This window comes from Scatophagus argus, chromosome 21 (genome assembly GCF_020382885.2).
Source record: "Scatophagus argus isolate fScaArg1 chromosome 21, fScaArg1.pri, whole genome shotgun sequence".
Taxonomy (NCBI): domain Eukaryota; kingdom Metazoa; phylum Chordata; class Actinopteri; family Scatophagidae; genus Scatophagus; species Scatophagus argus.
Genome location: NC_058513.1, coordinates 15,972,449 through 15,999,462, shown reverse-complemented (window position 1 = coordinate 15,999,462; position 27,014 = coordinate 15,972,449). Strand labels below are relative to the sequence as shown.

Sequence of the window (27,014 nt, the reverse complement as noted above, 5' to 3'; positions counted from 1 at the left end):
TTCTATGACATTACATGCACTATTTCCCATAGCAAAGTGCCATGTTCAACAGACATTTTGAGGTTTCATAGCAGTAAAACACAGACGTTACTCATAACATTAACACATCATTGATTGCAGCATTTAGTTCCCGGTAGGCCATGACAGCGGGACACTGAGCCAGCACACGCACTACCTGAGTCTCAAACTGAAGTAGCTAAATGTAATCCAGCCATCCAATGTAATCCATCACTAACAGCCTAAATTTACACCTAGTTTTCATTTAGTGATATATCAGAATGTTTTCTGTGAAAAACATCGATAGTAGATTAAAAGTTTAGGAAGCTGGAGTGTCATGTAAGGACTTAACAATAAACTCAAATAAGACCAATGAAGATGACAGTATAAATACAGCTAAATATAATATAACTCTGTTTATTATAGTATATTCTTCTACCAAATACCAGTTATTTTTTTGTTTATTTCTTTAATATTTTACTAAATTAAATTTTCTTATCCTTTTAGTTCAATTAAGAACCAAAGGAAGTAATTTTAGAAGCAATTTTATGGCAGCTGTTTGATTATTGCTCACTCTTGAAATTAATTGCAGATAAGTGTCAGAGCCTGTCATTATTTTGTTTCTTGTTATTTTTTTATTATTATTATTTTTTTTTTTGTATATTTGCTGCTTGCCAGCAGTATCCTATCTGCAGTGCAGAAGTGCGTCATATCACACAGACCGCTTGACGTTTTGTGTCCCGGAAGTGTTTCTAACGAACTCACGAGGTCAAAATGGCGGCTCGCAGCATGTGAAGGGGTCGAAACGGGAGCCGGCTTTCGGGAACATGTATAAAACGCCATGTAGCAGACTGTCAGGTAACACAAGGAGATAGTCTATATCAAGTTAAACGTTCGGTTGCAACAGAAAGTCGTTTAGTACTTGAGTCCGCTGAAAACAGCCCTTCAAAGCAAAGCGGAAGCTCGCTAGCTAGCTTAGCATGTAGCCATCCGGATAACACCTGATAGGTTTTGCAAGAGGCTAACGTTAGCAATGACCTTAGATGGAAGTCAACCGCATCTTCAGAGACTCAAATTAGCAAATTACTGCCTGGTTTTATAACGACACCGTATAAGCTTTGATATTGTAACGCCGTGTCGTCAGTAGACTTAAAGCTAGCATAGATAGCAGGAATGATATTCAGATTTCTGACCTCTGTCTTATGTGACAGATCAGCATGATAAAGACTCAGTAACACATTTGCACAATGTTTGTGTCCATTGCATTATACTGCATTTCTAGTGCTTTTGCCTAACCTCACTAATATAAATGTAGTCTGTAAAATATTAGGAATACCAAAATGACCATAAAGGTGAATCGAAACATTTCTTAAACATCCTCCAAAAACGCATTATGCCCTTATAAAAGTAAAGAGTTCTTGCAGGCTGTTAAAGTGCTGTATTCATTTTAGCTAAATGCACCAAGTAAACAAGGAAGCAAGTCAGTGAGCCCATACATGTCTTAACACATGGCTTTTGTTGCATGCTCTTTATAGTTTGTTTTATTTCATTTTTTGTCTTAGCATGTCTACTTTCCAATTAAACCAATGTCTAAACATTGTATTTAACATTTCCTGTAGGTTTGATTGGTGTAAGTGTGAAGAAAAAATTAGTTCAAAATGTTCCTTGGTGTAACCAGACTGCTTGCAGCCTTCTTCAGCTGCATAGGAGAGATCCATCAAACTGGCTGACGTACCAGCATCTCACCTTCCTGAAACGCCAGGTATCGTTTCAATATTGTATGTTTGTTAAGTGCACTTCCTTTACCATACTGTCAAGGTGAAGTGATTTATTTTGTAGTGCATTGTATGTCTGCATTCATTTTTTTATTATTCTAGCGTTAAATTATCCCATGAATCATTGTGTGCGCTTGTTTTCCTCTCAGTATGTGGCAAAGAACAACAGTGAGCTTCACCAGCGCGCCATCCCGAAACAGGCTCCAGTCCTGACCATTGTGGATGAGAGAGATGACAGCGTTGAAAGACAAGTGCAGAGAGTACCAACTATTGATCCTGTGGACACAGATACTGTTTCACAGCCAGATGATGTGACCAGTAAGGCACAACCTCACATACCCAGCTTGAAGCCCACTACGAAGGATGCAGCAGCACAGAGCAATTCTATGTTAAATACCGCTTTGACTCCAGATGAGACTCCCTTTATCCATAAGGAGTCGGATGAGGCAAGGGAGGCACGTCTAGACAAGCAGTGGAAGCTGCTGAAGGTTGATGTGGCTGACTTGCCAGATATCTACTCCAGGCTTGCCAAAATCAAACTCACAGGTAGAGTACTCAGTACATCTTGATTTGGTCACATAACATGAGCTATTCACAGATGGAAGATGATGCACGCAAAAAGACACCAAAATACACGCAGATGTACATCTCTGAGTCACAACAGAGATATATTTGTAACTACATGGGATAAATATATTGTCACATCCATGCATTGTTATTTGACATATGAGTAGATGCTGTTGTGTGGGGTTGCACCTACATCGCCACTCATTAAGACTGGTTGACTCGACCAACACATACTGTGAGCTATACAGAATTTATGCGTAGTTTTTTCATGACTGATTTTAATTAGTTTTCAAACAGAATAGTGTAGGAAAGGCAGCTCATTTTGCATTGCAAGTAAATGTGCTGTTAACTTCACTTTTCCTTGACGTATTCAGTCAGACTTTTACAGCACAAAGCATAACATCTGCAGTGTTCTTTGCCTGCTACCGGGACGGGTCTGTTTTGAATTGTTCTATTATTTTTCTTTGGTGATTTCAGCGCTGGTAGTTACGACTGCAGCAGCTGGATATGCAATGGCTCCAGTGCCGTTTGATCCCATCATCTTCTTGGTGTCATCTCTGGGAACAGGCCTCGCCTCGTGTGCTGCCAATTCAATCAACCAGGTCAGTTGTCCTCAGAAAGAGGTCAAACAAGGTCATGTGCTGTTTTGTCAGCGTGTATGAATGTATTTTGCATTTCTCGGTGTGCAAAACATGTAGATGTAATCACAGCATGAACCCTCTGAGTGTAAAACTCAATAATGTGTGATTTAATGCCATTTAGCATTCAGTGACTGACGAAAGAGTTTAATCAACACCTCTTCTACACATTGTCATAAAATGCAGAACATTATAAGCTTTCCAAAGAAAGGAGGTAGTGCACAATTACAAGGGTTTATTGTGTGGTAAACTAGTAACTCTGTAAAATGAATGATTAACCACAGGTTATTTACTCACACTACAGAGATCCCATGAAGCAAAAAATATTAAACACATGGCTTATGTAAATGGTTTAAGTGTTGTGGTAAACAGCACAGATGTTTCTGGGCTTTTTATACTTTTGTTTTTTCATTACCAATTTCCTTTTGGAAAGAAAGTGTTGAAGACTTGTCTCAGGGATGGCAAGATATCATTTGGTCTTGTGAAGGATAACAAATCTTTCCTTGACATGTTACACAAGCGTGAATGTGCTTGTTTTCAGACACACTCATCCTTAGTTCTTTTTCTCACAGTGACGGCAATGCTCTAGGAAATGCACAAACATTCAGCACATCCCCTTTTTACTCAATCTACATTCCTCTTTTGCTACTCATCTCAAAAATGCATTGAGCAGACTGTAATGCTATTATTATTTCCCCTGCTGAAAGCTTTTTTCAGAGCTATAAACAAAGGAGAACTAGAGTGCCTAGACACTTTGAATGCCTCTAATAAGTATGGCCTCCCTCTGCTGCCTAGTGTTGACGTTTTACATAGGAATTTACTCCGTGACTCCAAGAATATTAGTATAATGGGTGACCTCTCCCTCAGCCCTAGATTGAACTCTGCTTAGTAGTGTCTTTAGTCTGTAATTTGGCAAAGGCCTTGATTACACTGCAGGTTGCTGCCCTTGGGGGCAACCCAAGCCCTAACATTCATTCCAACTGCTGTCTGCATTGTTTTACAAACAGTAAGTGCCCCACCAAGTCAAACAAGCTTTAGTTGGACTGATGCTGATCATCCTGCACCTGAACTTGCTTTCTATAATCAAGGTACAGTCCCCCCCCCCGTGCCTCACCTCAGGAGGTTACATCTATGGACATGAATGTGCAAATGTTTACAGATTTGTGTCTGTAGTCAGATCTGAATAGCAGTCAGTCAGTCCATTGTTGGGTTAAAATTATATTGTCTTTTCAGTGGCCTGCAACAGAGTTGTTCTCCAGCTCCTCTGTGCACCTCTACCTCACACTGAGCAGGTGTGTAAATATCCCTGAGCTATTTGAAAAATGCCCCCCCCCCCACATGCTGCTGAGAGTAGCCCAGGCTCAAGCTCAAGACGCTCATTGCGCTGAGTGATGCAAGAGGCGGCTGCCACTGTCCGTAGCCTGGGTGTCCCTTTATCTGTGGGCCCACTCTCCCATCAGTCCTGTCAGTCTTCATTTTCTCCTCTAACTCAGCCCTGAGGATAGGACACAACATGGCTTCATATTTCATTGAAACAATGTTATTTGCTTTTCAGTACCTCCCTGTTGGCCTCTTCAGGTCAGGTCTGGTTTCAGACTTGCAATGAAGGTCAAGCATGGCTAAAGGTGAAGTTCAGAGCAGACGAAGCCCAAGCTGTAGTTGCAATTTATCTAAGTGTGTCTTCAAACCTACAGGAAGGTCCTTATAGTCAGGGCATCTATCAGTTTTGAAGGAATGTATGTGTTTTCCAGGCCGTTTGTAAAATCTGCATTTTAAGAAGAGGCAAATAACTTTTAACATATAAATTTAAAAATTGTTTTTGATTTGGCAAAATGAATGAAGAATGAAGTAAAATGTGCCCCCGACTTTCTTGCTGTGCCAGCAAGTTCTACTCTGAGGTAGTTCCAGTCTGAAAACATCTGTGTGAAGTAGTGAGACGTTTTAATATTTGATTGTTCAAAAGGACCCTCCAGACGATAATGATACAAAGGAAGCTATATGACAAATTTGTGTATGTCAAAGGATTTCCGAGTTCCTTTTGCTTTGCACATATGGAGAAAACGTGTTCCAATGTAGAACAAGGTATTTTTGGAATGCTTCACATGGTTTCTGTGGATAAATATACAGTGAACTGTGAAGAGATCCTGGTGGAATATTACTTAAACATTTCTCTGTTTTCACAAATGGCCTTGTGTGTATTAGCTTCTGTTCAAGGCCAAGAACTCCTTTTTTTGTGGCTGGTATGAGAGCCCGAGCTTTCACACTAGTCAGATTCATTCCGCTCCCTGAATGGTTGTTCTCTGTGGGGACATTTTGCATGTCATCATAGTCTTAATTGGCAAGAGATTGAAATGTTTCATACAAATTAGCCATCTGTCTTTAAACGAGGCTGACTTTGAAGTAGGCTGTCAGACAGAATCGTGCAAGGGCACATCTTTCATTTAAATGGAGGTTAAAAGGATAAACATCATTACGACGGTAAACTTATTGGTAGTTGGTGGTATCTTGTCTCCCTCTGCTTGTCTGGCTTGAAAAGTATGTGCCACTTTGCGTATGATATAGTTGTCGGTACTGCTTTGTTCAGAGAAGAATGTCATTCTTTCAGTGTAATTATACACGGGGGAGCACAAAGCATGTCATGTAATTGCCTGTTGCACTGCCGCTGTGGCGGTACTTCTTTGCAATGGACTAACGCACTCTCTTGACTCTTTTTTTTTTTTTTTTTTTAAATCAAAGACACACCCCCACCTGTGTGTAATTGATCTCAACACTTTGGTCATCTGTTTGTTTTTTATAATCCTGAAGCGAAAAGGTGGTATGGAAAAGAAAAACATCCTACTTTCAGATCTGTTGGCAGGGTTTCTTTTTAATTCTTACCCCCTTTCATCTCAAAAAGCTGGAACTTCAACATTAGTGTGGTACTTTGTGATCAAAGCTTTTTATATGAAAAATCAAACAAATCAAAGCAGAGAAAGACACTAGTGAAGATCACTTCCTATGGATTCTGCTGCTCTGCCTTAATCCTTTAAGGCTCTGCATCTAAAGAGGTAGAGGAGTGCGCAAGTATGTGACCACACAACTGTCAAATTACCTTGAGGAAAATGCCTTGAGGGAGAGTAAAATGCTTTGGCAGTCAGACCTTCAGTGGAGCTGTCAAAAGCTAAGGCTGTTCTCTGTCCCATTGGGAAGTGCCCACAGGGCAAACAAAATGTTGTGGTTTCCTTTTAAAATGTTACTCTATTTAGCAAACTGACGGAAGGGTGTAAGCACTCAGAGTCACGTAACAATGGCATTTCGTCGTCTTGAGTTTCTCACCACAGTCAAAGGACTTAATGCTGTCATGTCTGTCTTACAATCAGTGAGGACAGTCAGCACCAACATCTAAGGGATGTAATTATTTGAGCTTCGAGTTCAAGTAGCTCTCATGGTTTGGCAATTATGACCTTTTCTTAGGTTGTTATGTTTGCTTAAACCTCCATCGTGTTGCTCAGACTGACTTTAAAGCCTCTGAGGTGTTCAGATGAAAAGGGTAATCCTCTGTACAGAACTTTCCGAGAGAAACAGCCCAGGCGGTTTAAAGTCACACCAAAGGTTTCTCTACTACAGTCTTCCTTCTTTTCTGGCTGGATAGAGTTGTTGGCTAATGTTGAGGGGAAAAAATGCTAGTTGTTCTGGTCTCCAGAACCCCACACCAGACACAGTCTTCACAGGTGTTTCGGCTGTCATCACCTTCCAGTCCAGCCACTACTTCAGCTAATTGAATAATTGGATCAAATGAGAGTTTCATTTTCAAGCCTTTGGTCTCCAGCTGTGCAAAACAGACCTGATTATGGCACATCATATCAAATAAGAACTGATAAATGCTGCTTTACTACAACTATTTTGACAGCAAGTCCAACCATAGGGGTACGCTGCAAAGCAAATTCAACATTTTACTTTTACTTTAAGCTTGATGCAGCCAGTTTAAACATTCTACTCAAGAACGACACTCAGGCACTGTCTCATGATGAAAGATATAAGAAAATAATTTTAGTATTTGGTGAAATTAATTTTATCAATTAACTATTATCTGTGATTAATACAACTTTTGTCATCCTGGTGGTGTATGGATGAGATGCTATGTAAAAATTAAAGCAAACGCGGTAAAACTGGTGATCTGCAACACCAACTGAATGCATGCAGGTTCCCGTGGCGGGAAAAAAATAAACACGAGATGCATAGAGTTTGGGCTGCCCTGCTGTAATGACACAGCTTTGACATTATTAACATATGACGCACTAAGTTAGCATCTATGACACATTCCTTCTGCTGAGAATATGTATAATTCATAGAAGATATCGTCAAGAAAAGAACTAGTGAAAGGCAGCGCTGTTTGTAGCTGTTTTAATTCAGAACTTTCAAGTTAACCTCCTCCAACCCAGTTCAGGTGTGCATCATAAGTTCCCATGGTGACCTATCCAGGTTAAAAGAAATCTTCTTTTGTGACATTGAAAACACTGGCTTTAGGCTCGGCATACCTCGCTAAGCCATTAATCACACTTCGTGGTTCTCCCCTCACGTCTGTTTGTTTTGATGAAACTTCAAGCTGGCTTGTTTTGTGGCTGCCTCGTGTCATTTATGTTTTCGTGACCATGACAGTGAGTTTTCTTTTGTGTCCGCGTCTCTACTGTGGTGAGCTGTCTGAGGCTGGCACGCACAGTCGAGCCCCCACAAGCCCCCATCCCATCCACTTCTTGAAGCTACGCCCCTCGTTCTCGTCCTGTGCGGGCATGCATTATTTACCCTCCTGCATGCCTCCTTGTGTGTGCATCTTGGTCAGCTCCTTACAGCGTAGGGGTATATGACTGAACATGGGAATGGGTTATGCAGACAGTTCTGTATTATCGGTGCTCCCTGATAACGTGCTTGATTCACTTTTTTTAAACCTTTATAAACCATGCAATACACGAACGACAATATGTAGTGGAAGCTCACGCTTTCGGCTTTAAAAGAATTGTTAGACTAATCTAATGATATGCCAGTTTGCTGTTTCAAGTGCATGCTATTGTAGTCCTGTTGTCACAGTTGTGATCTTTATCTGTGCCGTCTTGCTTGCAGTAGCATTGATCTTGTTAATCATATTTATCCATACATTTAGAGGTCAGTGTTTTGTGCTGCCTGAAATGTTAAAATATAATTTTGCATATTGACTCTCCCCTTTGAGGCACATCCAGTGAAATACTTAAGGGTTTTTAAATCACACTTGGTAAAATTGGGTAACATCAGCACAGTGAAACTGTGTAATGTTTATATTGCAGTGTAGTCAGAAAGTATTAGAGCTGTGACTTATTTTTTGTTTTGACTCTGTAGTTCAGCACATTCATCACACTGACTTTAAGGGTGAAACGCTGACTGTCAGCAGACTGTCAGTAAACAGACCTGTCAACGTAAACGTAAATACTGTCATCTTTTTGAAATCCATGTGATTATAACATCCATAAGGTTTGGTCTGTAATAATCACTAATAGATAATAGGATAACATTAAGCCATCAATCTCATCAATCAGATTCTTCTTGAAAACTCTTCTCCCTCTTCCTCATAATAATCCAGCATTGACTTCTGAAGGTTTTTATGCTGCAGTGTAATACATCTGATGAACTCCATTCACGTTTTTATGGTTGGCTGTGACTACAGCAGTGCTTGCCAACTGGACTGCACTGATAATGTTTGACAGGCCTGAGGCGTACATAGTGGTCCATCATCAGTGCAGTAGCTGGTGGTAGTCTACCTCAGGCTGGCTTGGCGGCACATTTGCTGTGCCCCAACAGTCAAGGCCGCCACAGCAATTTTCCAGGATAGGGCTCCCCTCGTTGTAGCTTGGGGTACCTCTAGGATAGGATCATTTGTTGTAACAAGAACTCACAGTCTCTAAAACTCCACCAACCACCAAACAATGAAAACCTTCCACCAGTGAATTTGTGTCTGTTCTCTGCTCAGAAATAGCGACAGAAGATATGGTTTCAGATGGGAGCTATAGTATACCTCTTGCATGATGATCGATTTTTCATTCTGCTTGAGAATTTACCCCCTGCTGTTCTCACACCAGAGTCCATTTGATGAAGCACAGTTGATACCTTTTAGAATAAGACCTATTTTGGGAGCGTACTGTATTTGTTTTTCTTGCCTGGAAAGCTTCAGAGACAGACGAATGGATTTGTCAGTGCTTGTGTAGTTCTGCTAAGAGCTATGCACTGTAATTGACTTTTCAAAAGTGTTTTGTCTGTCAAAGGATTATGTTTTGGGCATTTTTCTGGAGCCTGTTTTAGAGTTAAAGGCTAAACACATCAGTGGCTTAGCCTAACGGGAGATTTAACAAAACATGAGATCCCATCCGTAGTGCAGATGCTGCTCTTAAGATCTTCTTTTCAGCCGCTTAGTTAAAACAAAACAGCATGCTGATCTTTGACACTGATAGTCTTGAGTTTTTTGTTTTAATGGTCTCCACCAAGCTGTTAGTTCAGCCTGGGAGAAGGGATTGAAATTCCTTTTTAATTGCTTAGCATAATAGCACAAAAAGGACTCGATGGGCATCTCTCTTTCGATGCTGGATTAAAATGAATATTTAACTAGACAGCCCTGTTAAATAGTTAATTTCTTTAAAGGCTTTTGTCTTTGTCAACCACAGGGTGCCAGTCTGTTTCAAACTGTACAAATGGGTCTGTTGCAGCCTCAGACAGGAGACAGATGCTTTCCTCTGATAAAGTCATGAAGGGTAAATCCATCTATTATATACCCCCAAGATAATGCCCAAGGGGAAGCAAGAGTGAATACTGTTGCCAGGCAAAGTGTTAGTTAGGCATAGATACGAGGATGGTTTTCAGTAATATCTTTAATTGTTCATGTTTTTGTGTGTGTTTTTAAATTTATGATTCTTTGAAAAAATTGGCATCGGAGTTGAACTTGAACATCACATTTATTTATTATCCTATATGAATTAATGTGTTGTGCGTGGCCAGGATTGGCTATGCTTTACATAAATGTAGTATATTGATAAATGGGGTGTTTAATCTAAGTATTTAATCTAGTTGAAGGTTTCAAAAGCCAGCTGCTTTTGTTGTAGCTATTGACAGCATCCTGGTACATTTTGTACTTTTCAATCGTACTGGAGGGATTAAAACATTTAAAGGTGCAGGGCAAACTTTGTAAAGTAGATGGATATGAAGCTGGAGGCGATTCATTTATAAGAGTGTTGGCAGGCAACTGCAGTCTAATTAAGTACTTGGAGGGTGTTTATTTTATACAGCACTGCTTTCTGACTGATGTGAATCCTTAAAATACCAGCTTTCCTCATGAAGTCAGTAAAACAGGCCTTAGCAAATCTAACTCAGTGAATTTAGAGGAAGATTGGAAACAGCTAAAGCAAGATCTTTCACAGTATCAGTTTTCAATCACATCAACAGTACATTTATAAAATAAAACAGGAAATAATGCTATGAGCAAGAGCTCAGTATTGAAACCAGTATTTATGCAATAAAATATTTCTTTTACAAGGCAAAATAATAAGATGGGTGATAATGGTAATACTAATTTTTAAGGTACCTGTATCATTCTGAAATCTCATTCTGATTGTCATCCACTGAACTGGCGGTGAGAGATAAGACGTGTTGTACAAAAGCCAGCTTAATATTTTCTTTACTCCAGGGAAATGATCATGGCCCCCAACCTCAGTTATAGCCTTCCCCTTCTATGGACACAAAAGCTGTCTCTAGCTAGCATGAAGGATAAAAATAGGCACTAAATTTTTAGTTTTGTGTCTCAGGGTGTTTTCACACTTGGTCCCGTTCAGCCATCCAAATGAACTCAGAGCGATTAGTAAGCCTTTTTTCGCATATGTGAACACAGCAAAAGAACTCAGATCCCTGTGAAGCGAACCACACTGATGCCACTTAGGGAGGTGGTCTCAGTTCAGTTTGCGTCAAGTCCACGGAGCGGCTCCAGCTTCACTTCAGCTTCTTCCTACTTTATTTAAGCGCTTTAGGCTAGCTGTAGGTGGATCACATGACATTGCGCTTGGAAAAACAAAATGGAAAGATAGCTGATGAAAAGATGGCAAGTGGAAGAGGAAGACAAGCAATTCTGTTTTGGTTTTCTTTATGTCTTTGGGCTAATCTAACTACATAACACAGCAGTATGGATGAGGCAAATATGGCAGCTGCCATGTTGTTCCAAGTGACAGTTACCCACAATCCAAAGCAGTAAAGGTCTGACTCCCAGGGGGACTGTAGTATGAACAGAAAGAGGATTGTAACCTCATCAGAGCTGAAGAGGCCCAGAAAGAGAACTGGGTCCTCTTTCAAATGAACATGCTGTGTGAAAGCAAAAGAACCGAGTCCTTTTTCTGTTCATTCACTTTATTGTCCACTTTAAGGGGACTGAGTTTGACCTGTTTAAAAAGCACAGTGTGCCGAAACACCCTTAGAGAATAACTTGTATACTCCTTACAGACAAATACTTCAAAAGATAAGGAACATGTGGCTTCTCATTTGAGCTGTCCACAACATGCCGTCATCTTTTGTGAGGATCACGCTTAAGAGATGCTGCACCACTCACACGCAAAGTAAAGTGTCTCTCTGAGCTGTCAATGCCACAGCGTGTTTGGGCAAACACACCTCGCCACAATAGAGCTGCCGTCACCCAAGGGCGATGAACATGACTGAGTGATGGGCAGGGGGAGCTCCTCCTATCCACCTCCCTGATTAGCCTTTGGTTTTTGACAAAACACTGTGATTATGGGCTTCAGTGACCTACCAGGCACGATTAAGACACCACTGAGTCTTGAGTCAGAGGGGTGGGATCACCCACCTCAGCGCTGTCTGGCACCAGTGAACCTTTTTGCACCTCACACTGTATGTGGCAAACGCTGATCTCATGCAAGCTGAACAGATGTTGTTACAGCAACTGTGGCACGACATGTGATGTGTCTGTTTTCTGTCCTATTACAGCTTGTGGCAGTGTTTTTGACAGGTCAGAAGTAGAGTCTGAATATTTATGGCCCCCAGATTTAGGACCATATCAAAATTTGTCTTAGAATAAGTATCTATGGGTTTTTCACACCTTTAGTTTGGTTCATTTATTCAGGACCAAAGGAAAAAATGATGCATTGTTGCTGCTAACTGCTATTCTACATTATCAGCATATCATAAGGACCCAGGAGGGGAAATCAAGAGCACAAGAAGCAGACAGTGGCATGCCAGGGAATCAAACGTGTACTGTGGACGTATCAGTAAATTGAGACAGTCAGTGTAGAGGCCCCTGTGTGTCTAGAGGACAAACCAGTCCTCTGGCATTAGTGTTGTGCTGAAGCAGATTGCAGGTTGTGATAATGGGTGGCTGAAGATGCAGTCCTTTTGGAAGCGTCCCTCTCTGCTTGTCATCAAGCCGTTGCACTGCTGAACATTAGGATATTTGCTTGCCCGTAGTATCACTGAATATTGCCAGATCTTATCCCAAATATTTTTGTTCAGTTGAGCAGCTCAAAGTGACCCTGCATGACATGAAGAAAGAAGTATTATGACAGAAAAAGCAATGACTTTGCGATGATGTGGACTGGACTTTTGTGCTTCTAATGCTAGTCAGATGAATGCATACTGTGTTTTGATGTGTGGTACTACACTGCATTCAAGTCTGTGACTGAGAGGTGAATAACAAATGTCATGAAATGATCTGTTGTTTTCTGTTGAGCTGACACTCAATAGTTATGTACCTTTTTGTATTTTGGCTTGCCTTCTTTCTTTTAGTTGCTGGAGAGATAACTGTACACATGGACAGCTTCTAAGCTACCTGATACGTTTGCACTTTATTTTGATGGATCCAAGGCTTTTGGCCTTTTTCAGACATAATTCAGAATACACTTCACTTGAGGATAAAAATCCTGGAAAATTTAACAAGTACAGAAAGGCGTGTGTGAGAGTGCGAGTATTGATTTAGGAACAGAGGTGTGTTCATCTGCTTTCTTAAAACATCATGTTTATGGATCTGTGTTTTTGTTTATTTTTTCCATGAAACTCAAGTTTGTTCTCTCTATCTGAATATAACTTAGCCAAAGGCAAGTAGGAACACTCTTTGTAGCGCTGAGATCCGTGGATAATTAACAAAAGCAGCCCTGTTTATAGCGTGCCCATGAGCCAACCCTGAATGCTAATTTGATTCAAACCAAGAAGCTTTTGGGGCAAGGGCATCATCGCTGGAAAACAAAATGGTCACCAACATGCACCAGGGTTTTCCCTTAGCCTTGGGTGTGTCTCAAAATCTTATTTTGATAATCAGGTTTATTTATTTATGCCGAAAATGACAAGGCTGACTCACAGGGCTTTACAGTCTGCACGGCACACGACTTTATTCGTTTGTTAACAAAACTGATTAAAGGAAGTGATTTTATTTTTGTGTGCCTCTGTTTGGCACACAGAGGGTTAAATTCATTATGCTTTCCAACCTGCTATTTGCTGAACAAGGCATGTGTTATTTGAAATATTAATGGAGTGGCAGGATTAATTAAACCCAGATTAGTGTTTCTGGTCATCTGGCTCTGCTGGCAAATTGGCATATAAAGGAAATAGTTTTATTTTTATTTGCTCCAACTTTGACAAATTTGAACATTTTCTTTTTCCAATCCTATGGATTTGGAAACCCCTCTAAACTTTTTAGTAAATGGATCTTCTGAATAAATATGCTTTATATTACACCTCATCTGTTGAAGATAAATGTTTTTGCTACACTGTTGTACAGTGAGCTCCATCAGCATTTTGAAGACATCACATTAATGCCAGGTACACTAGATTAAGACTCGCTGTCGTTTCTCTCTGCCCTGTAGTTTGAGTAATTGTTTCCTTGCTTTCAGCCTCTGCAAAGCTTTCATTTTCTGTAAAAACTCTCAACTTTGTCATAATGTACATACACATCTGCTGCTGCTTTTTAGACAGTAGTATCTCCAGTGGAATGCACACTTGGCCTCGCTGTGTCACCTCCTGTTATTTGCATTATCTTCACTTCAACACATAAGCACAGAGGTGTGTTTCACTGTGTGTCTTACAGGTGCTCCTCAGGTGATTAAGATAACTGCACTGCCTGGACAGGATGCATTTAACATGAACACTGAATGTATCTTAAATGAGCACGTGAAAAGGCTGACCCACCTTGTCAGTGGACCTTGGATCTCAAAATCGGATCAGGTTTTGTGTGATACATTTCAGGCCAGTGTTTCAGTTAATGTGTTTGTTTATGAGTCAGGATGCATAAATAACAGTGTGCATCGTTGGGTGCTCTTAACATTGAGTGACTAGGTGCTGTCAGCCTGAGGAGGGGAGATCAAAACCATTGTGTAGCAAATAACATTATGTTAAACTTGGTGCACTCATTTCATTTAGAAGCTTTTATCAGTCTTGGTAACCTGAGCAGATGCATTTGCTCCCCCCACCCGATCTGCCTCTTGAACAACATCAACTACAACATCGACTGCCCTTGATAAGTTGTGATAACCTGAAGAGCACAAAAGGCTTAGCAAGTCTGCCTTTGTGTCTGCGTGACAGTATAGCATTACTTGTGTTCTGTCAGCATGTTGGTCCACCTGTTCTCCTCTGCCAGCCATTCATGTCCCTCCTGAGGAAGTCATCCTGCTGGGCTGGGTGTGGACCCCTGTGTGTCTCTGATTCACAGGAAACACTGCACGTAGTTTAAAGGATCTTAAACTATATGATGACATGGTAGCCGTCATACTCTGTCATGCAGTAACTGTTGATTACTGCTCACAGATCAGACCAAAGTGTGTGTGGACCAAACTCTGTCTTTCTCCCTCTACTCTTTAAATGAGGCAATGCTTTTTGCTTTGTAGCTAACCTTACCTGGTGATCACAAAGGGACTGTAAAACCACACTTTATTTTCTTTCTTTGTTTATGTCTACAGCATAACATTATGTTAGCCCTCTATGCTTTCACGTCTTAATAACTGTTTTCTCTCATTACCAAGGCTCACCTGTTAAGGCAGCTTTTAGAAACATTGCTGCATTGTCAGCCCACAAAAGTGATGCATCCACTGTAAGTGTGGCTGTATAACTTAACTTTGAAGAGATGTCTCTCATTACGGCTGTGCTCTTTTATACATATTCCCAAATTTCTGCCGAAAGGTAAACTGCATTTTATTTTTTTCCCTTCTGAACATTTTTTTGGCATGCGATGAAGGAGCTCTTGTGTAATCATTCAGGGCCAATTCAGCAAAGACTCGTGCCGCACTCACCCTCTGTGGCATTATCTGCCTGCCCACATCCCTCCAGCACAACAGCCATGAACACGTAAAAAAAAAGTTCTTTGAAGCGCAACACATGTGTTTTACCCTGAACACCATTAATATCACCATACGTCACTCATTCAAGTAGAAGGAAGTAACCACCGCTTGTGCTCCCATTCATTTTACGCCCACACAACTGTAATCAGCTTGAGAATGGTAAGGTGTGTGCTCATGAGTAGTGATACCCATATGCGCGTGTGTGTGTTTATTGCTCTTTGTCTCAGCTCTCCAGATCCTGGGGATTTAACATTTCCGCTGTCTATGCACTGGTGGTTGTAATGAGTGGGGTGGTGGTGGTGGTGTCCTGTACTTGTGCTCTTTCTCCCGTCTGTAAACCTTTTATCTGTATGCTTCTTCTGTAGTAATTGCTCATGAAGAGGCCGTGTGGGTAGGGGAAGAGTGACTCCAGTTTCACCAGCCCACAATTTTTTAATGGCACTTTACTGCTTTGAAATAGCCGTCTTTGTTTAAGACTTTGTTAGATCCTTTATGCTTTGTGCTGTGAAGTAGATAAGGAAATGTATCTTTTAATATCAGCGTTAGGAGGCAGATAAAAACACACCACATTATCCCCTAGCCTGGTAAATTCCTTTTTGTTTTGTTTTTTTCAAACTGACAATAGACAAGTTTTTTTGCTGGAACGTATCATTATGAAGTAAATGTTGATTGCATAGTGTAATGGCTACAGTATAATGACGCCATCTGCATTGTGATTGGTTCCCTATAAACCTCGTTTTTACTGCGCAGCTTTGCCTGGCACGAAATCTCCAAGGGAAAATGAAGGTTGGCACGATTTCTTTCTGTCTTTCATGTCTCCATTATACACTAAATGAATGAATTAACTCACGCTCTTGTCCCGTGTTGCTGGCAGTTGCTTCTCTGAGAAAAATAAAAAGCGATCCAGTGTTTATTTTTTTTTTTTTTCTGGACAGCAGTGTCAACAATGATTCCAACTGGAAACAATATTTAACTAAATAAACCTCTAAATTGACATTTCAGAAAATTATTTTTCAAACTTTACTTTTGTGCTCCTATTTTCAGTCAGTAATCTGCTCTAAAATAGTGTTGTTCTCATAGCTCGGTGCTGTGCCAGTGCCTCCCCATTCAGACGCACTGGAAATTGCGTCATGTAACACCCCGACAGGAAGAATTTCTGTCACATTAACGGGACAGATGGTTGACAGCTCACTTCTAGAACCTGTCGAGAACGGTTTGCCTTTCCGCTTGACGGGATCGCGAGAGCGGCGAGGGGATACGGAGACTGTGGCAGAAAGAAGGATGGGTCTCAGGGGCAAAGTTCTGGCGGTGGAGGAGGACGCACTCTGACAGGAACTTTGTTACCCTGTTCAGACAGTCTCATCCTATTTACTCCAGCAAACAAAACTGAAACTTGTTTGAAATTAAGTGTTCTATTCTTGCTGTTTTTTGCCATTATTTGCTATCTTTTCCCTTGCATTGGATTTTTCAGCAAATGTTCCACCTAGCATATAAACACAATTCAATCTCTTCCTTATTCTGTTTACTGTCACTCAGAAACATGAAGTTAAAAAGAAGGGACTTGGCACACGAGGAGATGTCTGAAACTGAGGTTATAGGCTGAAATCCAGGACTCCTTTGACTTTGTAATCAGGGTTGTCACAGCTGAATGGCATTTGTTTTATTATTTAAAGTCTTGCTATGCAGGATTTTTTAGTTGCTGTTTGCAAACACACCATTCAAAAGTGAAGTCAAGGATCTTGGACGACCAGAAACACCCTGAATGCAAAATAATGAGAAAATGAGAACATACATGTAGAGTGCAGGGTATCTGCAGATAAAAACATCCCCATACAGTTCTAGTGGGTGATGATTGATTATTTTTGTGTGACTATATGCATTATTTTTTATTTTTTTTATTTAGTAAAACCCTGCATAAGACATCATTAACACCAGCCCATTGTGATGGTAATAGAGTTTTACTTCTTGAGAGCAGCTCAGTGCTTGATTAATCATGTGCTCTCTGTGACTCACTTTGTTTGCAGCTTACTGTGACTGCAGAGACTGAAGATACAATGCTGTAAATCTACACAAAAACACTCTTTGCAAACTTATACTTTAGGGAGTGTACTATATTTATTCCTACCTTTCTCTTACCTTGTCCCTGAACCAAACTGTGCTTCACTGCATCAGCCTGAGCTTATCAGAAGTTTGGTTTACAGAACACGCTGTCAAGGATAAAGGGAAGGACAACAAAGATGCTGATTGAACAATGTAAAAGATGTGTCACTTTGTGTTCATTTTGTTGGATCTGCGGGGTATTTTCACAAACAACCTTACTTTAGAGAAAAGACAGGCAGTATAAGACTTGTCACTCGTGTCCCAGCATGCCACAGTGCTTACCACAAGCCAGAGATAAAAAAAAAACAAAAACAAAGAAGAGAACATACTGAATGAATAATCAGTTCTGTTTTATTTTAGCTGCAGTGTGGAAAAGAATGGAAAGGTTTCTCATAGGTGGGTTATTTGTTTCTTATTCATTCATTTGTTTTCTGTTGTCTCCCCACAAAATGCAACGGCTATAAAATCTCTGAATTCCCCTTAAAGTCAAGCTGTGTGATTTGTGGCTCACAGTCTGACTCGTGACAGGGATCCTGTAGTACTCCTAATAGTGTAGCTTATTGAAAGACTTTTTTTTTCCTCCTGCAAACTTGACTTGTTTCATTAGGTAGTTGACCTTCATCCAGAATTTAAATTTAATATCCTTAAAAGGTAATACAGTGGGTGAGTGTGGGAAAACACAGGCTGCACACACAGAACTAGACCTCACTGTCTTTTTCTGGGATCCTCATCATTTTGATTTGAAAAGCTTGTTGAATGAGCCTGTCGAGATGAAGGGATGGATTTTGCTGTGGGTCACTGCCGCAAATACAAATCTGCCAGAGGTGCTGATGGCTGCTGTCATGTTTGAGAGAACAGTGAGGGCCTTCATATGCGTCTGCGCCTTATCACTTCTAATTTCCAAGGCTTGCACTTCTTCTAGATCTTCGGGACCAGACATATCAGAGCCATATTAAAGCTGACACACACACACATTCACACCCATTCCAGTGTCGTTGTGGTCGGACACAGCTGCGCAGGAAAAATCTAAACACTCACATTCTCTCTCAAATATACACACAGTCATGCACATGCCTCTTTTTCAACTGCGCCCAAACTGTTGAGGGCCTTTCAAACTGCATGTCATGTCAGTCACACTCTCACAGTTATTTGCAAATGCCCACTGATGGCGGAAAGGACTGTTTATTTCTGTTTAAACAAGTGACCACACACAGCCCAGTTTCACGTATTCTGCTTTCACTGATATGTTTTCCCACAGTGTGTGAGACTGAATAGAAACCAGTCAAGTGTGTGCGCAGTTTATGGTAATCAGGAACTGGAGTGAAATGCCCTCATTAGTAAGAACATTGACTTATCAGGCTCAGATTGGAGATATGGCTGGCCAGCACTCCAGCAAAGGAATTTGTCTTGTTTGCACAGCAGATATGTTTACAGTGGAGTGAAAATGAATCTGTCTGCCAGCATTCAGGGGCAAATGATACCAAAACCATTTCCTCAAATGAAGATTAATATAAGAAAGTCAAGCCTTTTGATCAAAGGTTTTGCCTTCAAGCCCAAAGATTCTATAACATTGTTTCGATGTGACGCTTATTTTGACTTTGAAGTGGCAAATTTATGAATAGAGGTCTGGAGTCTTAAGTGGAAGTTGCTGCTTATGTGACATTAAACAAACATACCCTGGAATGAAATATCTCTTTGAGAGGGAGGGTCTTGTTCCGGAAGATTTGCTGTCATACCCACTGCCGTCCAGCAAGAGTTTGACTTGTAATCCGAGTCCTCCCTCACACTAGGAGGCACTGTGGTCTGGTGTCCACACAGCATTAACGATGGAAGTAGTGATGTGATCCGACATGCAAAGCATGCGTGATGAACTATGGCGTCGCTTCTAAACACATGGTACATATTCTCCCTGACCCAGCACTTTGGCAGTTTGTGACAGTCTTCTTTACAGACCAGAAGTAGACAATGCTCATTTATCATTGTTTCCACACCAAAAACTTTTCTTTATGTTGTTTATTATAGACAAAGCACAAGCTGTCAAAGCCACCTTTGATCAGATGAGTTAGAAGAAAAAGCAGCATCTAAGAATAATCCTCTACTTTTAGCATTTTTCTCTTTTTCTCCACATCAAGCTCCATCCTCTTTTTGTTCCACCGCTGTTCCCCTGTCATCGAGGCTCCAGCAGTGAGAGTACAGCAAGCCTCTGCCCTGCACTAAGCTTTCCCAGATCCTGCTCGTATCATCACAGGCAAAGGGACTGATTAGGGCAGAGGTAATGTGGCTCTGCTCAGCATTAATTGGCTGATTAACATAGGGACAGTTTAGCACTTCACTGTCCCACACTCAGGCCATTAATCAGGAGAGAAGCTGTGCCAGCTGAACTGCTGCCAGCTGCTCCACACAGACCACTATAAAGAGAGGGAGAAGAGGTGTGGGTTCAGCACACAGCTGAAAGGGAGACGTGATCCACTCTTTGGCCAGACAGAGAACTGCAGTCTCTACAGTCGTGGCTAGCAAGAAAGAAAGGAGACTTTGACGTATAGTAGCAGAGTAGAGCAGTTCTGGTATTTAGAAGGCCAAGAAGTACAGCCTGCTCATTTACATGCTTCTGAAGGTCTTAAGCAAAATGTCTGATGGTTTTTGTACACCTACGCAAGTCACTGTGCAGACATGGAAACTCATTTATGACAAGATGTCTGGAGCATCGCTTGCGTGATTTTGTTTTGTCTTTATTTCTCCTCTTGTGAATTAAACAGAGCAAATATTTTGAGCTTTTCGCGTCTAATCACAGCTGATTCCCTGTCATTTCATCACATCAAAGGAGGGCGAGGAACCCGTGAAACATCTGCCAGCTGTCCACATGCAGCATTCCAGACACGGACACGTCTCCTGTTTTATCTTTCACCTCCACTGCAGATAGTGTGAACTAAATATTTCTGTTTCCTGCGTGACAGAAATGAAGTGATGGAGATGAACTCAGTGCTTGTTTAAACACTTCAGTGCCAGAATCCAGTTTTTACTTTCTGTGTGACATCCAAAAGATATTTTATATTCTGAATTTTTTTTTGGTTGCAACCAAAAACGGCAACCAAAAATTTTAAATTTTTGGCTCTTCTTTTTTTAATCTGACATTTTTTCTGTTTAACACCTCTGCTCCCCAAATAGGCACATAAACAGGTTCTTGCTTACAGTTTAAGTACTTTGGCAGCGTTCAACAGGTTCTTCAGGGGAGACGTGTAAAATCACAGCATTGCTCACATAGTTTCAGTACTATTCATTTCAGTCAACAGGCATCGATAGCAGCTCTGTGACAGAACAGCAGTCTACCACAGAAACACCTTGATATAACCTTAATCTGCCATACCAGCGTTTTTGTGTTGTGACTAGTCTGGTTGCATACCTTGTCTGTTTTGTTCTCTTTCCTTTCTTTCATTTCACTTCAAAATATTGTGAATGTCTGCCAGAACCATTGAACTGACTTCTGAGGAGAGCTTAATCTATGTAAATCTTTGGCGGCTTGTTTGTCAAGTGGTTGATCAGAGACAGTTCACAGTTGGTGTTCGAGAGGGCTTTGAGAGCTCTTTTTTTTGTCCAAGTAGACTTGGCTGGTGTCCATCAGGACAACACCCCTGTGGGTGTTTGAGTCTGCCATTCAACTCCAGTGTGCAAACAGGTGACGTTCTGACAAGCGATGACTTGGTTTTTGTGTTGGGTTTAACCCGTGCACCTGGGTTTCCCCTCGGCAGAGCGACAGAGATGTGCTGTTTAGGCCAGCTGATGTTTCTGTGAGCCAAAGCCATACAGCTGCTGAGCCGTGTGTTCTCGTGTCTGTGTTTAGGCACACTCTAGCCTCTCGAGTAAACACTAAATGCAGAGTGTGGAGCCGCGGTCCTCTCCGACCTTCAGTGCACTCCCCATTGTTGTTTTTCCCAGGCAGATAAGAGGTGTGGGGCTTGCAAGGCAGCCCTCCTCCCGTGGGGAGCACAAAGAGCGGCTGGTGCACAGTCAAAGTATTAAGCTGTACATTTTTCAGTCTTCGTCATTCTCCTCATGATATCCGCTGAGTCAAAACTATGCAGACCTTCAGCTCACACTGTTTCTGTGTAGCAATAAATTATACTGTGATACAAAACCAGGCTGCCTTCCTTCGCTTGTGCACAGGAATGGGAAGTGCCTGCCTGTTATCAATTGAGCCCTGGTGGTTGGAGGTGGATCACGTTCTCTCTGGATCTGGCAGCTGAACACTCCTTCATCTTTACTTCTGAGTTTGGTCTCGCCTGTTTTCTATCCTCATCATCTGGCAGATAATTGTCACCACAGTTAGAGGTTTTGTGTGTGTGTGTGTGTGTGTGTGTGTGTGTTCATAATTGAAAGCAGCGGCTGACTCTCCATAACTTCCGGCTCAGTCACCCAGCCAACTCTATGTATAACCCGATCCATCAAAACCATCCCCAACCCTGTTTAGCGGTGTGTTTACCTGAAGCCCGATCCATCCATTCATTCATCGCTGAGCCTTTGTTTGTGGGGAACAGAAATGTCTTATTTTGCTTCACTTGTCAGCACCGTCATTCAGCGACTCATTAATGAACTACAGAGCTCAGAAAATTAAAGAAAGAAATGTATTAATAAGTAAAATGAAATAAAGCTGTAAGCTATACTTTCCTATTGCAAAGCTGTTCATCTGTCAGACGTGTTTAAAATGCTCAAATGAATTCTAGGGTTGTTGAAAGATTAGACAGATTTTATATTGAATGGTTTATGTACAGAAAAAGAAACATTTCATATTTTTAGCAATATTATATTAATCATAATGAATATCCACTTTAATGTAGCATGAGTATTTTTGAGCATAGGCCTAATTTTTGACTATGATTTAAGACTTACTAGCATTTCCCTTGGCGTACACTGCTTAGAAGTGTCCTGCTGGAGATGGAGTTTGCTGCTAAAGGCTGTAACCAATATGCCAGTTACTTAGACAGTCAAGTTACTCTGACTTAGTGCAGGCAAAGACGCGACAGTCTTCAGCTGATGCCCTCTGAACCCAACCTTTAGACCTACCTGTAGCAGCACACGCGCATGCACACAAAACACAAATAGGCCAATTATGGTAATGCCATCATTGTAACAGATGGCAGCGTTGGGCGGAAATAATGACATGGGCTGAGAGGGCCACTGATGCAAACCAGATGAGGCGCTCTGACTTAAAAGGCAGAGAGGGAGGAACAAGAGCAGAACTGGACAAACTGTGAAATGACAGCACGGCACACGCAGTGGGGTGGACTGAGTGACTTTGACGTTCACTGCAAATCATCCGTATACACACACGGCAGGTCCGTCCAAACAATGGCAACACTGTTGATCTTGTGTTTTGAAATATCTCTCCCACTCTATAAAGTTCCTCTTTGTTTCTCCTCGTATTTACTGTACAGGTGCTTTATATGCCTGTGGGGGCACAATGCACAGAGCACCGTTATGCGTGGTATCTGGGCCCTGTTTTTGGACATGTGGGATCATGTTATTGGAAACTAAGTGGATCCTTTTTATGTGAGCAGTGTTGCAGCGAGCTTGGCCCTGGGCCTGCCTGAGGCCTGGTTCAGCACCGCTCTGCTCTGGCCTGGTCACAAAGTGCGTTTCTCTCTCATGCGGCCCCTGACCTCCTGACGCATTTCCTGACCCAGGAAATAGAATTAACACCTCAGCCTGGGCCTTGGGGTCCCACAGCCGCATACACAGCTGTCCATTAGCATGGCCCCGTCCACTCAGACCCAGCTAGCTAATGCACCGCTACAACTGAACCAGAGATGGAAAAGAGAAGCAGGAGGGTTTTTTGAGCTTATTCAGGAGTTCGGGTGGTTGAAGGGTTTTAGTGCCACTTCAAATTCAGTACCAACTGTAGCCAAACAAGGACATATATTTATCTACTGTTCTTACTGTACTGACATGACTATCAAAGGCACTGTTTGTCTTATTACTAATGCATAGTTTGTTTTTAAAAAATGGGGACATGACTTCACATTGATGACTGACTATGATCCATTTCAAGCCAGAAATCCTGAGGAGCCTCACTAATGAATCAGGCACACCACTATGACACATAAGGCAAAGACTGACCGACTGAAGACTGAAATGGAGATGCAGTTAGGAGAATTATTGACCCGTTCCTCCCCAGAAAACTGAATGTCATGTACGAGACATTCAGATACGATACCAAATTGCTATCAAACATGTTTGATCTTTTTGTTGGTGCTTTGTGTTTGTATCTTCTCTTCAAGTCCCAGTCAAATGTTGTGAGTTTTCTGGTGCGTCGGACCCCAGTGAGCTCCCAAATGTTCTTCAATTTAAAAACCTATAAAATATGAAATGAAATGAAATGCAGTTCCTTCCACCAGGTATTTTTTTTAATAATGTGGTGGCTTTCCAATGTCATGAGTGCAGTAAATCTGGGAACTGGGGTTTGAGAAGAGAAAAGTGGATCATCTGTTTATTAGATATTTTATGTGTGCCATATATCAGAAGAGATGGATCTTTATATTTCGTAGCCTAAGTGCTTTATCTGTTTTCTTCATTAGTCAAGAGCTCTTATGCAGGCAAGCAAATGCACACCTCTGTGTGTGTTTTCTTGCATACACACACACACACACACACACACACACAGTTTTGCCAGTTCCTGTGTTTAAGCACCCCATGTGTTTGCATTTTAGTCACACATTGCCAATCTCATGGGAGCACTTTGAAGCATACTCCTCCAGAGCAGATCATAAAACAGGGGTATAAGTAGTTTTTCACATAGTTGTATCCCAGAACACCCCCCTCCACCACGACCACCATCACCTCCCGCCCAACAGCTCACAGCCTCCATCTTCCACCTCCAGTCCATTTACTCTGGAAGTGCAGGGTGAGCATTTGGTTCAGAGGTTTGCTGTGACCATGCCTCTCGCCGCTCCACTCGCATTGTTTCTCTCCAGATGTTGCGAAGGAAAACTCTGAGTGGGAGCTGTGGTAGAAGTCCTGTGATTTCTGCAAATTTACCAAGTGCATTTACATTTCTGTGAACATTAGCACCAGCGACGAGCGAGCAGACAGAGACGAATTATATCACAGTGGCTGTTTCTTTTCGTTCGCACTGTTGCTGACATTTTCATTTCCCTAAAGCACGTCTACCTTTTTGACGTGCAGTGTAGGAGGTGCGCAAGAACACACCTGCATCTGCAGTGTTGACTGAATTTTTATTTAACGTTCAAAATGATGAACTTTCACTGTTGGCTGCAGTATTTTATCATATAGTGTGTGTGTGTGTGTGTGTGTGCATGGAGGAAGATGGATGTTTGTGTGTGCCTCCTGCATTAACCCACTTGTTGTTGTGTCTCCACAGTACTTTGAGGTGCCCTTTGACTCCAACATGAACCGCACAAAGAACCGTCCACTCGTCAGAGGACAAATCAGGTATCGGATTTTCTCTCTTTGTGCTTATTTAACAGGATTTGGCATAGCGACCCCATCAGTACTTTTTGTTACTTAAAAAAGACGTGACTCGAGCATGAGGAGAGAGACGCAACGGCTCAGCATGACAGCCACTGAGCCACACAAGCTGCCTTTTGTGCACTTCATACTTGACGTATGACCGTCGGCTGTCTTTTGCTGTACCCAGTCTTGCTGAGGGACATTATTTCCTGGGGTGAACCATGACCTAACAGCTTGTGATGTCAAAGCCTTGCGTATATTTGCAGGCAATGTTAAAATGAAGATCCCATCTTAAATAAAGCAGAGCACACAGCCCATATTGATTTACCCCCCTCTGTTTCAGTTGAGGTTATTGAGTTGTTCTGGCGCCAAAGCAGACCCATAGCTGTGTATGGGGAGTAGCAGCAGCCAGAGAACGTAGATGCCAGTAACAGAAAGGCATGCAGTTGTGATGGTCCTCTGCTTTGCACATGTCAGGTGTGATGTGAGCTTGTTACCTGGTTGAAAAGGGGGGAGGGATGAGGTTGTGGACAGAGTTAAGCTCTTCTGACCGTCCTTCCTTTGCTACCTTCACTGTTCGCTGCTACCTGAGAACCTGCAAATCTGATGCACTAACAGGATGTGGTCGTTTCTGGGAGACTGCCTGAAAACAAACTAACATAAAAACATAAAAACAAAACACAAACCCACCCACATGTCCTCTTCACCCATTGTCCTTACCAGGAAAATGCCTCCTTTGCATTTCACAGGATAAGCTCCCTATCTCTCCTTTCGTTTTTCATTCAGGAAGAACAAGAGCAAACAACCTGTTGACAATGGAGGATTAAATGCCCTCCACAGCAGTCCAATCCACACACAGAGTGCCTCTGCTGAATACTGATATACACCGGCAGCAGATTTGCTTTATGACTGAGCAGCCTGTTAGTACCATAACTGGACTTTGACCCACAGCTATCTCATGCCAGTTTCAGGACTTTCTCACTGTTTAAAAGTGGACTCTCGTGCGGTTGAGCTGGCGATTGAAGATGTTCTCTGTCTAAACACAGTCTCTTCTCTCTGGCTTTTAGCCTGTCTCTGACAAGAGGTGTCTGCCTGTCTCTGAGACACGTAAAAACACTTGATCTCTCACTCTTTGTCTCTCCCTTCCTCCCGCTTTACACATACAAACTTGTGTAGAGACAGCGAGCAGATGGGAGGCTGAACTGTCCTGTCAAACAAGCCATCAGAAGGCCACATTTTACACATTCTCCATGTTGTCTTCAGAACAAGGTTTTTATAAGCCAGATGATGTTCCTCAGCTTTGTCTGTCTGCCCTCTGAAGTCAGCATCGGAAATAGTTTGTCTTCTTATGTCGGGACAACAATAGCGTATCATCTTTCCCGCCTCTCATTGTTATTTCTTGAAACGCAGATGACAGTCGCTCATCCTTTGTACTGGTTTTTCAGAGTTTGAGACTTCAACAGGCTGAATAGCTTTCAGCCTGGTAAAAGAAGGAACGCAGAAGATTAGTTTTGGTTTCACTAAGGTTGGGGACACACATCAGGCATCATTACAACAAACCTGACAGTCACAGTTGCTCCCAGATGACTTATTTAATCATTTGTCCAAACAATCATAGGCTCAAATTAAGGCTGTCACCATACCAGGATTGTAAACTTTGATCGAATAGTAGTATAAAAAAAGGTTACTCTTCAGTGGTGTTTTCAGTATTTATGTTACATATGTGCTTCTTTCTAGTTACAACAACAATCAGTCACCAGTCACCCTGAAGCTGCTGTGTTTTAGGCAGTGCTTACACATTTGAAAGGTTCAGCGTAGTTCACTGGAATATTTAACAGGTTGTAAAGTTGTAAGTGTCCTGTTTCTCTAACCTAATGGGTAGAACATGCGTGTTTTGCATTTGGATCCCTGATCTCCATTGTGGTCTAACCCCATGGCCACATCTTTTGCTTTCTGTATTGACATTACTCACCTGACACTGTACTGCTGCAGTGTCAGACTGTAAACAGGGGACAAGTGAACCCACCACAGGTCTCCACTGACCCCCACTGAGCGCATCCCACAGTCAGACGCTCGACAGCCCATCGCCAGCCTGCCCGGCCCCACCTCAGCCCACATAAAACAGACATAACACCACTAATCACATTAATGTACCAATC

At 41.8% G+C, this 27,014-nt stretch overlaps 1 protein-coding gene across 1 annotated transcript in view; it reads left to right on the top strand.

Annotated features, from left to right (window-relative positions):
• The first annotated feature begins 704 nt into the window (after nucleotides 1-704).
• Nucleotides 705-27,014, top strand: part of LOC124052712 (protoheme IX farnesyltransferase, mitochondrial) — a 29,457-nt gene continuing 3,147 nt past the window's right edge. The window contains exons 1-5 of the mRNA XM_046377284.1: nucleotides 705-855; nucleotides 1,617-1,759; nucleotides 1,922-2,318; nucleotides 2,817-2,941; nucleotides 24,767-24,837. Coding sequence (XP_046233240.1) covers nucleotides 825-855; nucleotides 1,617-1,759; nucleotides 1,922-2,318; nucleotides 2,817-2,941; nucleotides 24,767-24,837 — 767 coding nt within the window. The 5' untranslated portion in view covers nucleotides 705-824. The remainder of the gene's footprint in view (nucleotides 856-1,616; nucleotides 1,760-1,921; nucleotides 2,319-2,816; nucleotides 2,942-24,766; nucleotides 24,838-27,014) is intronic.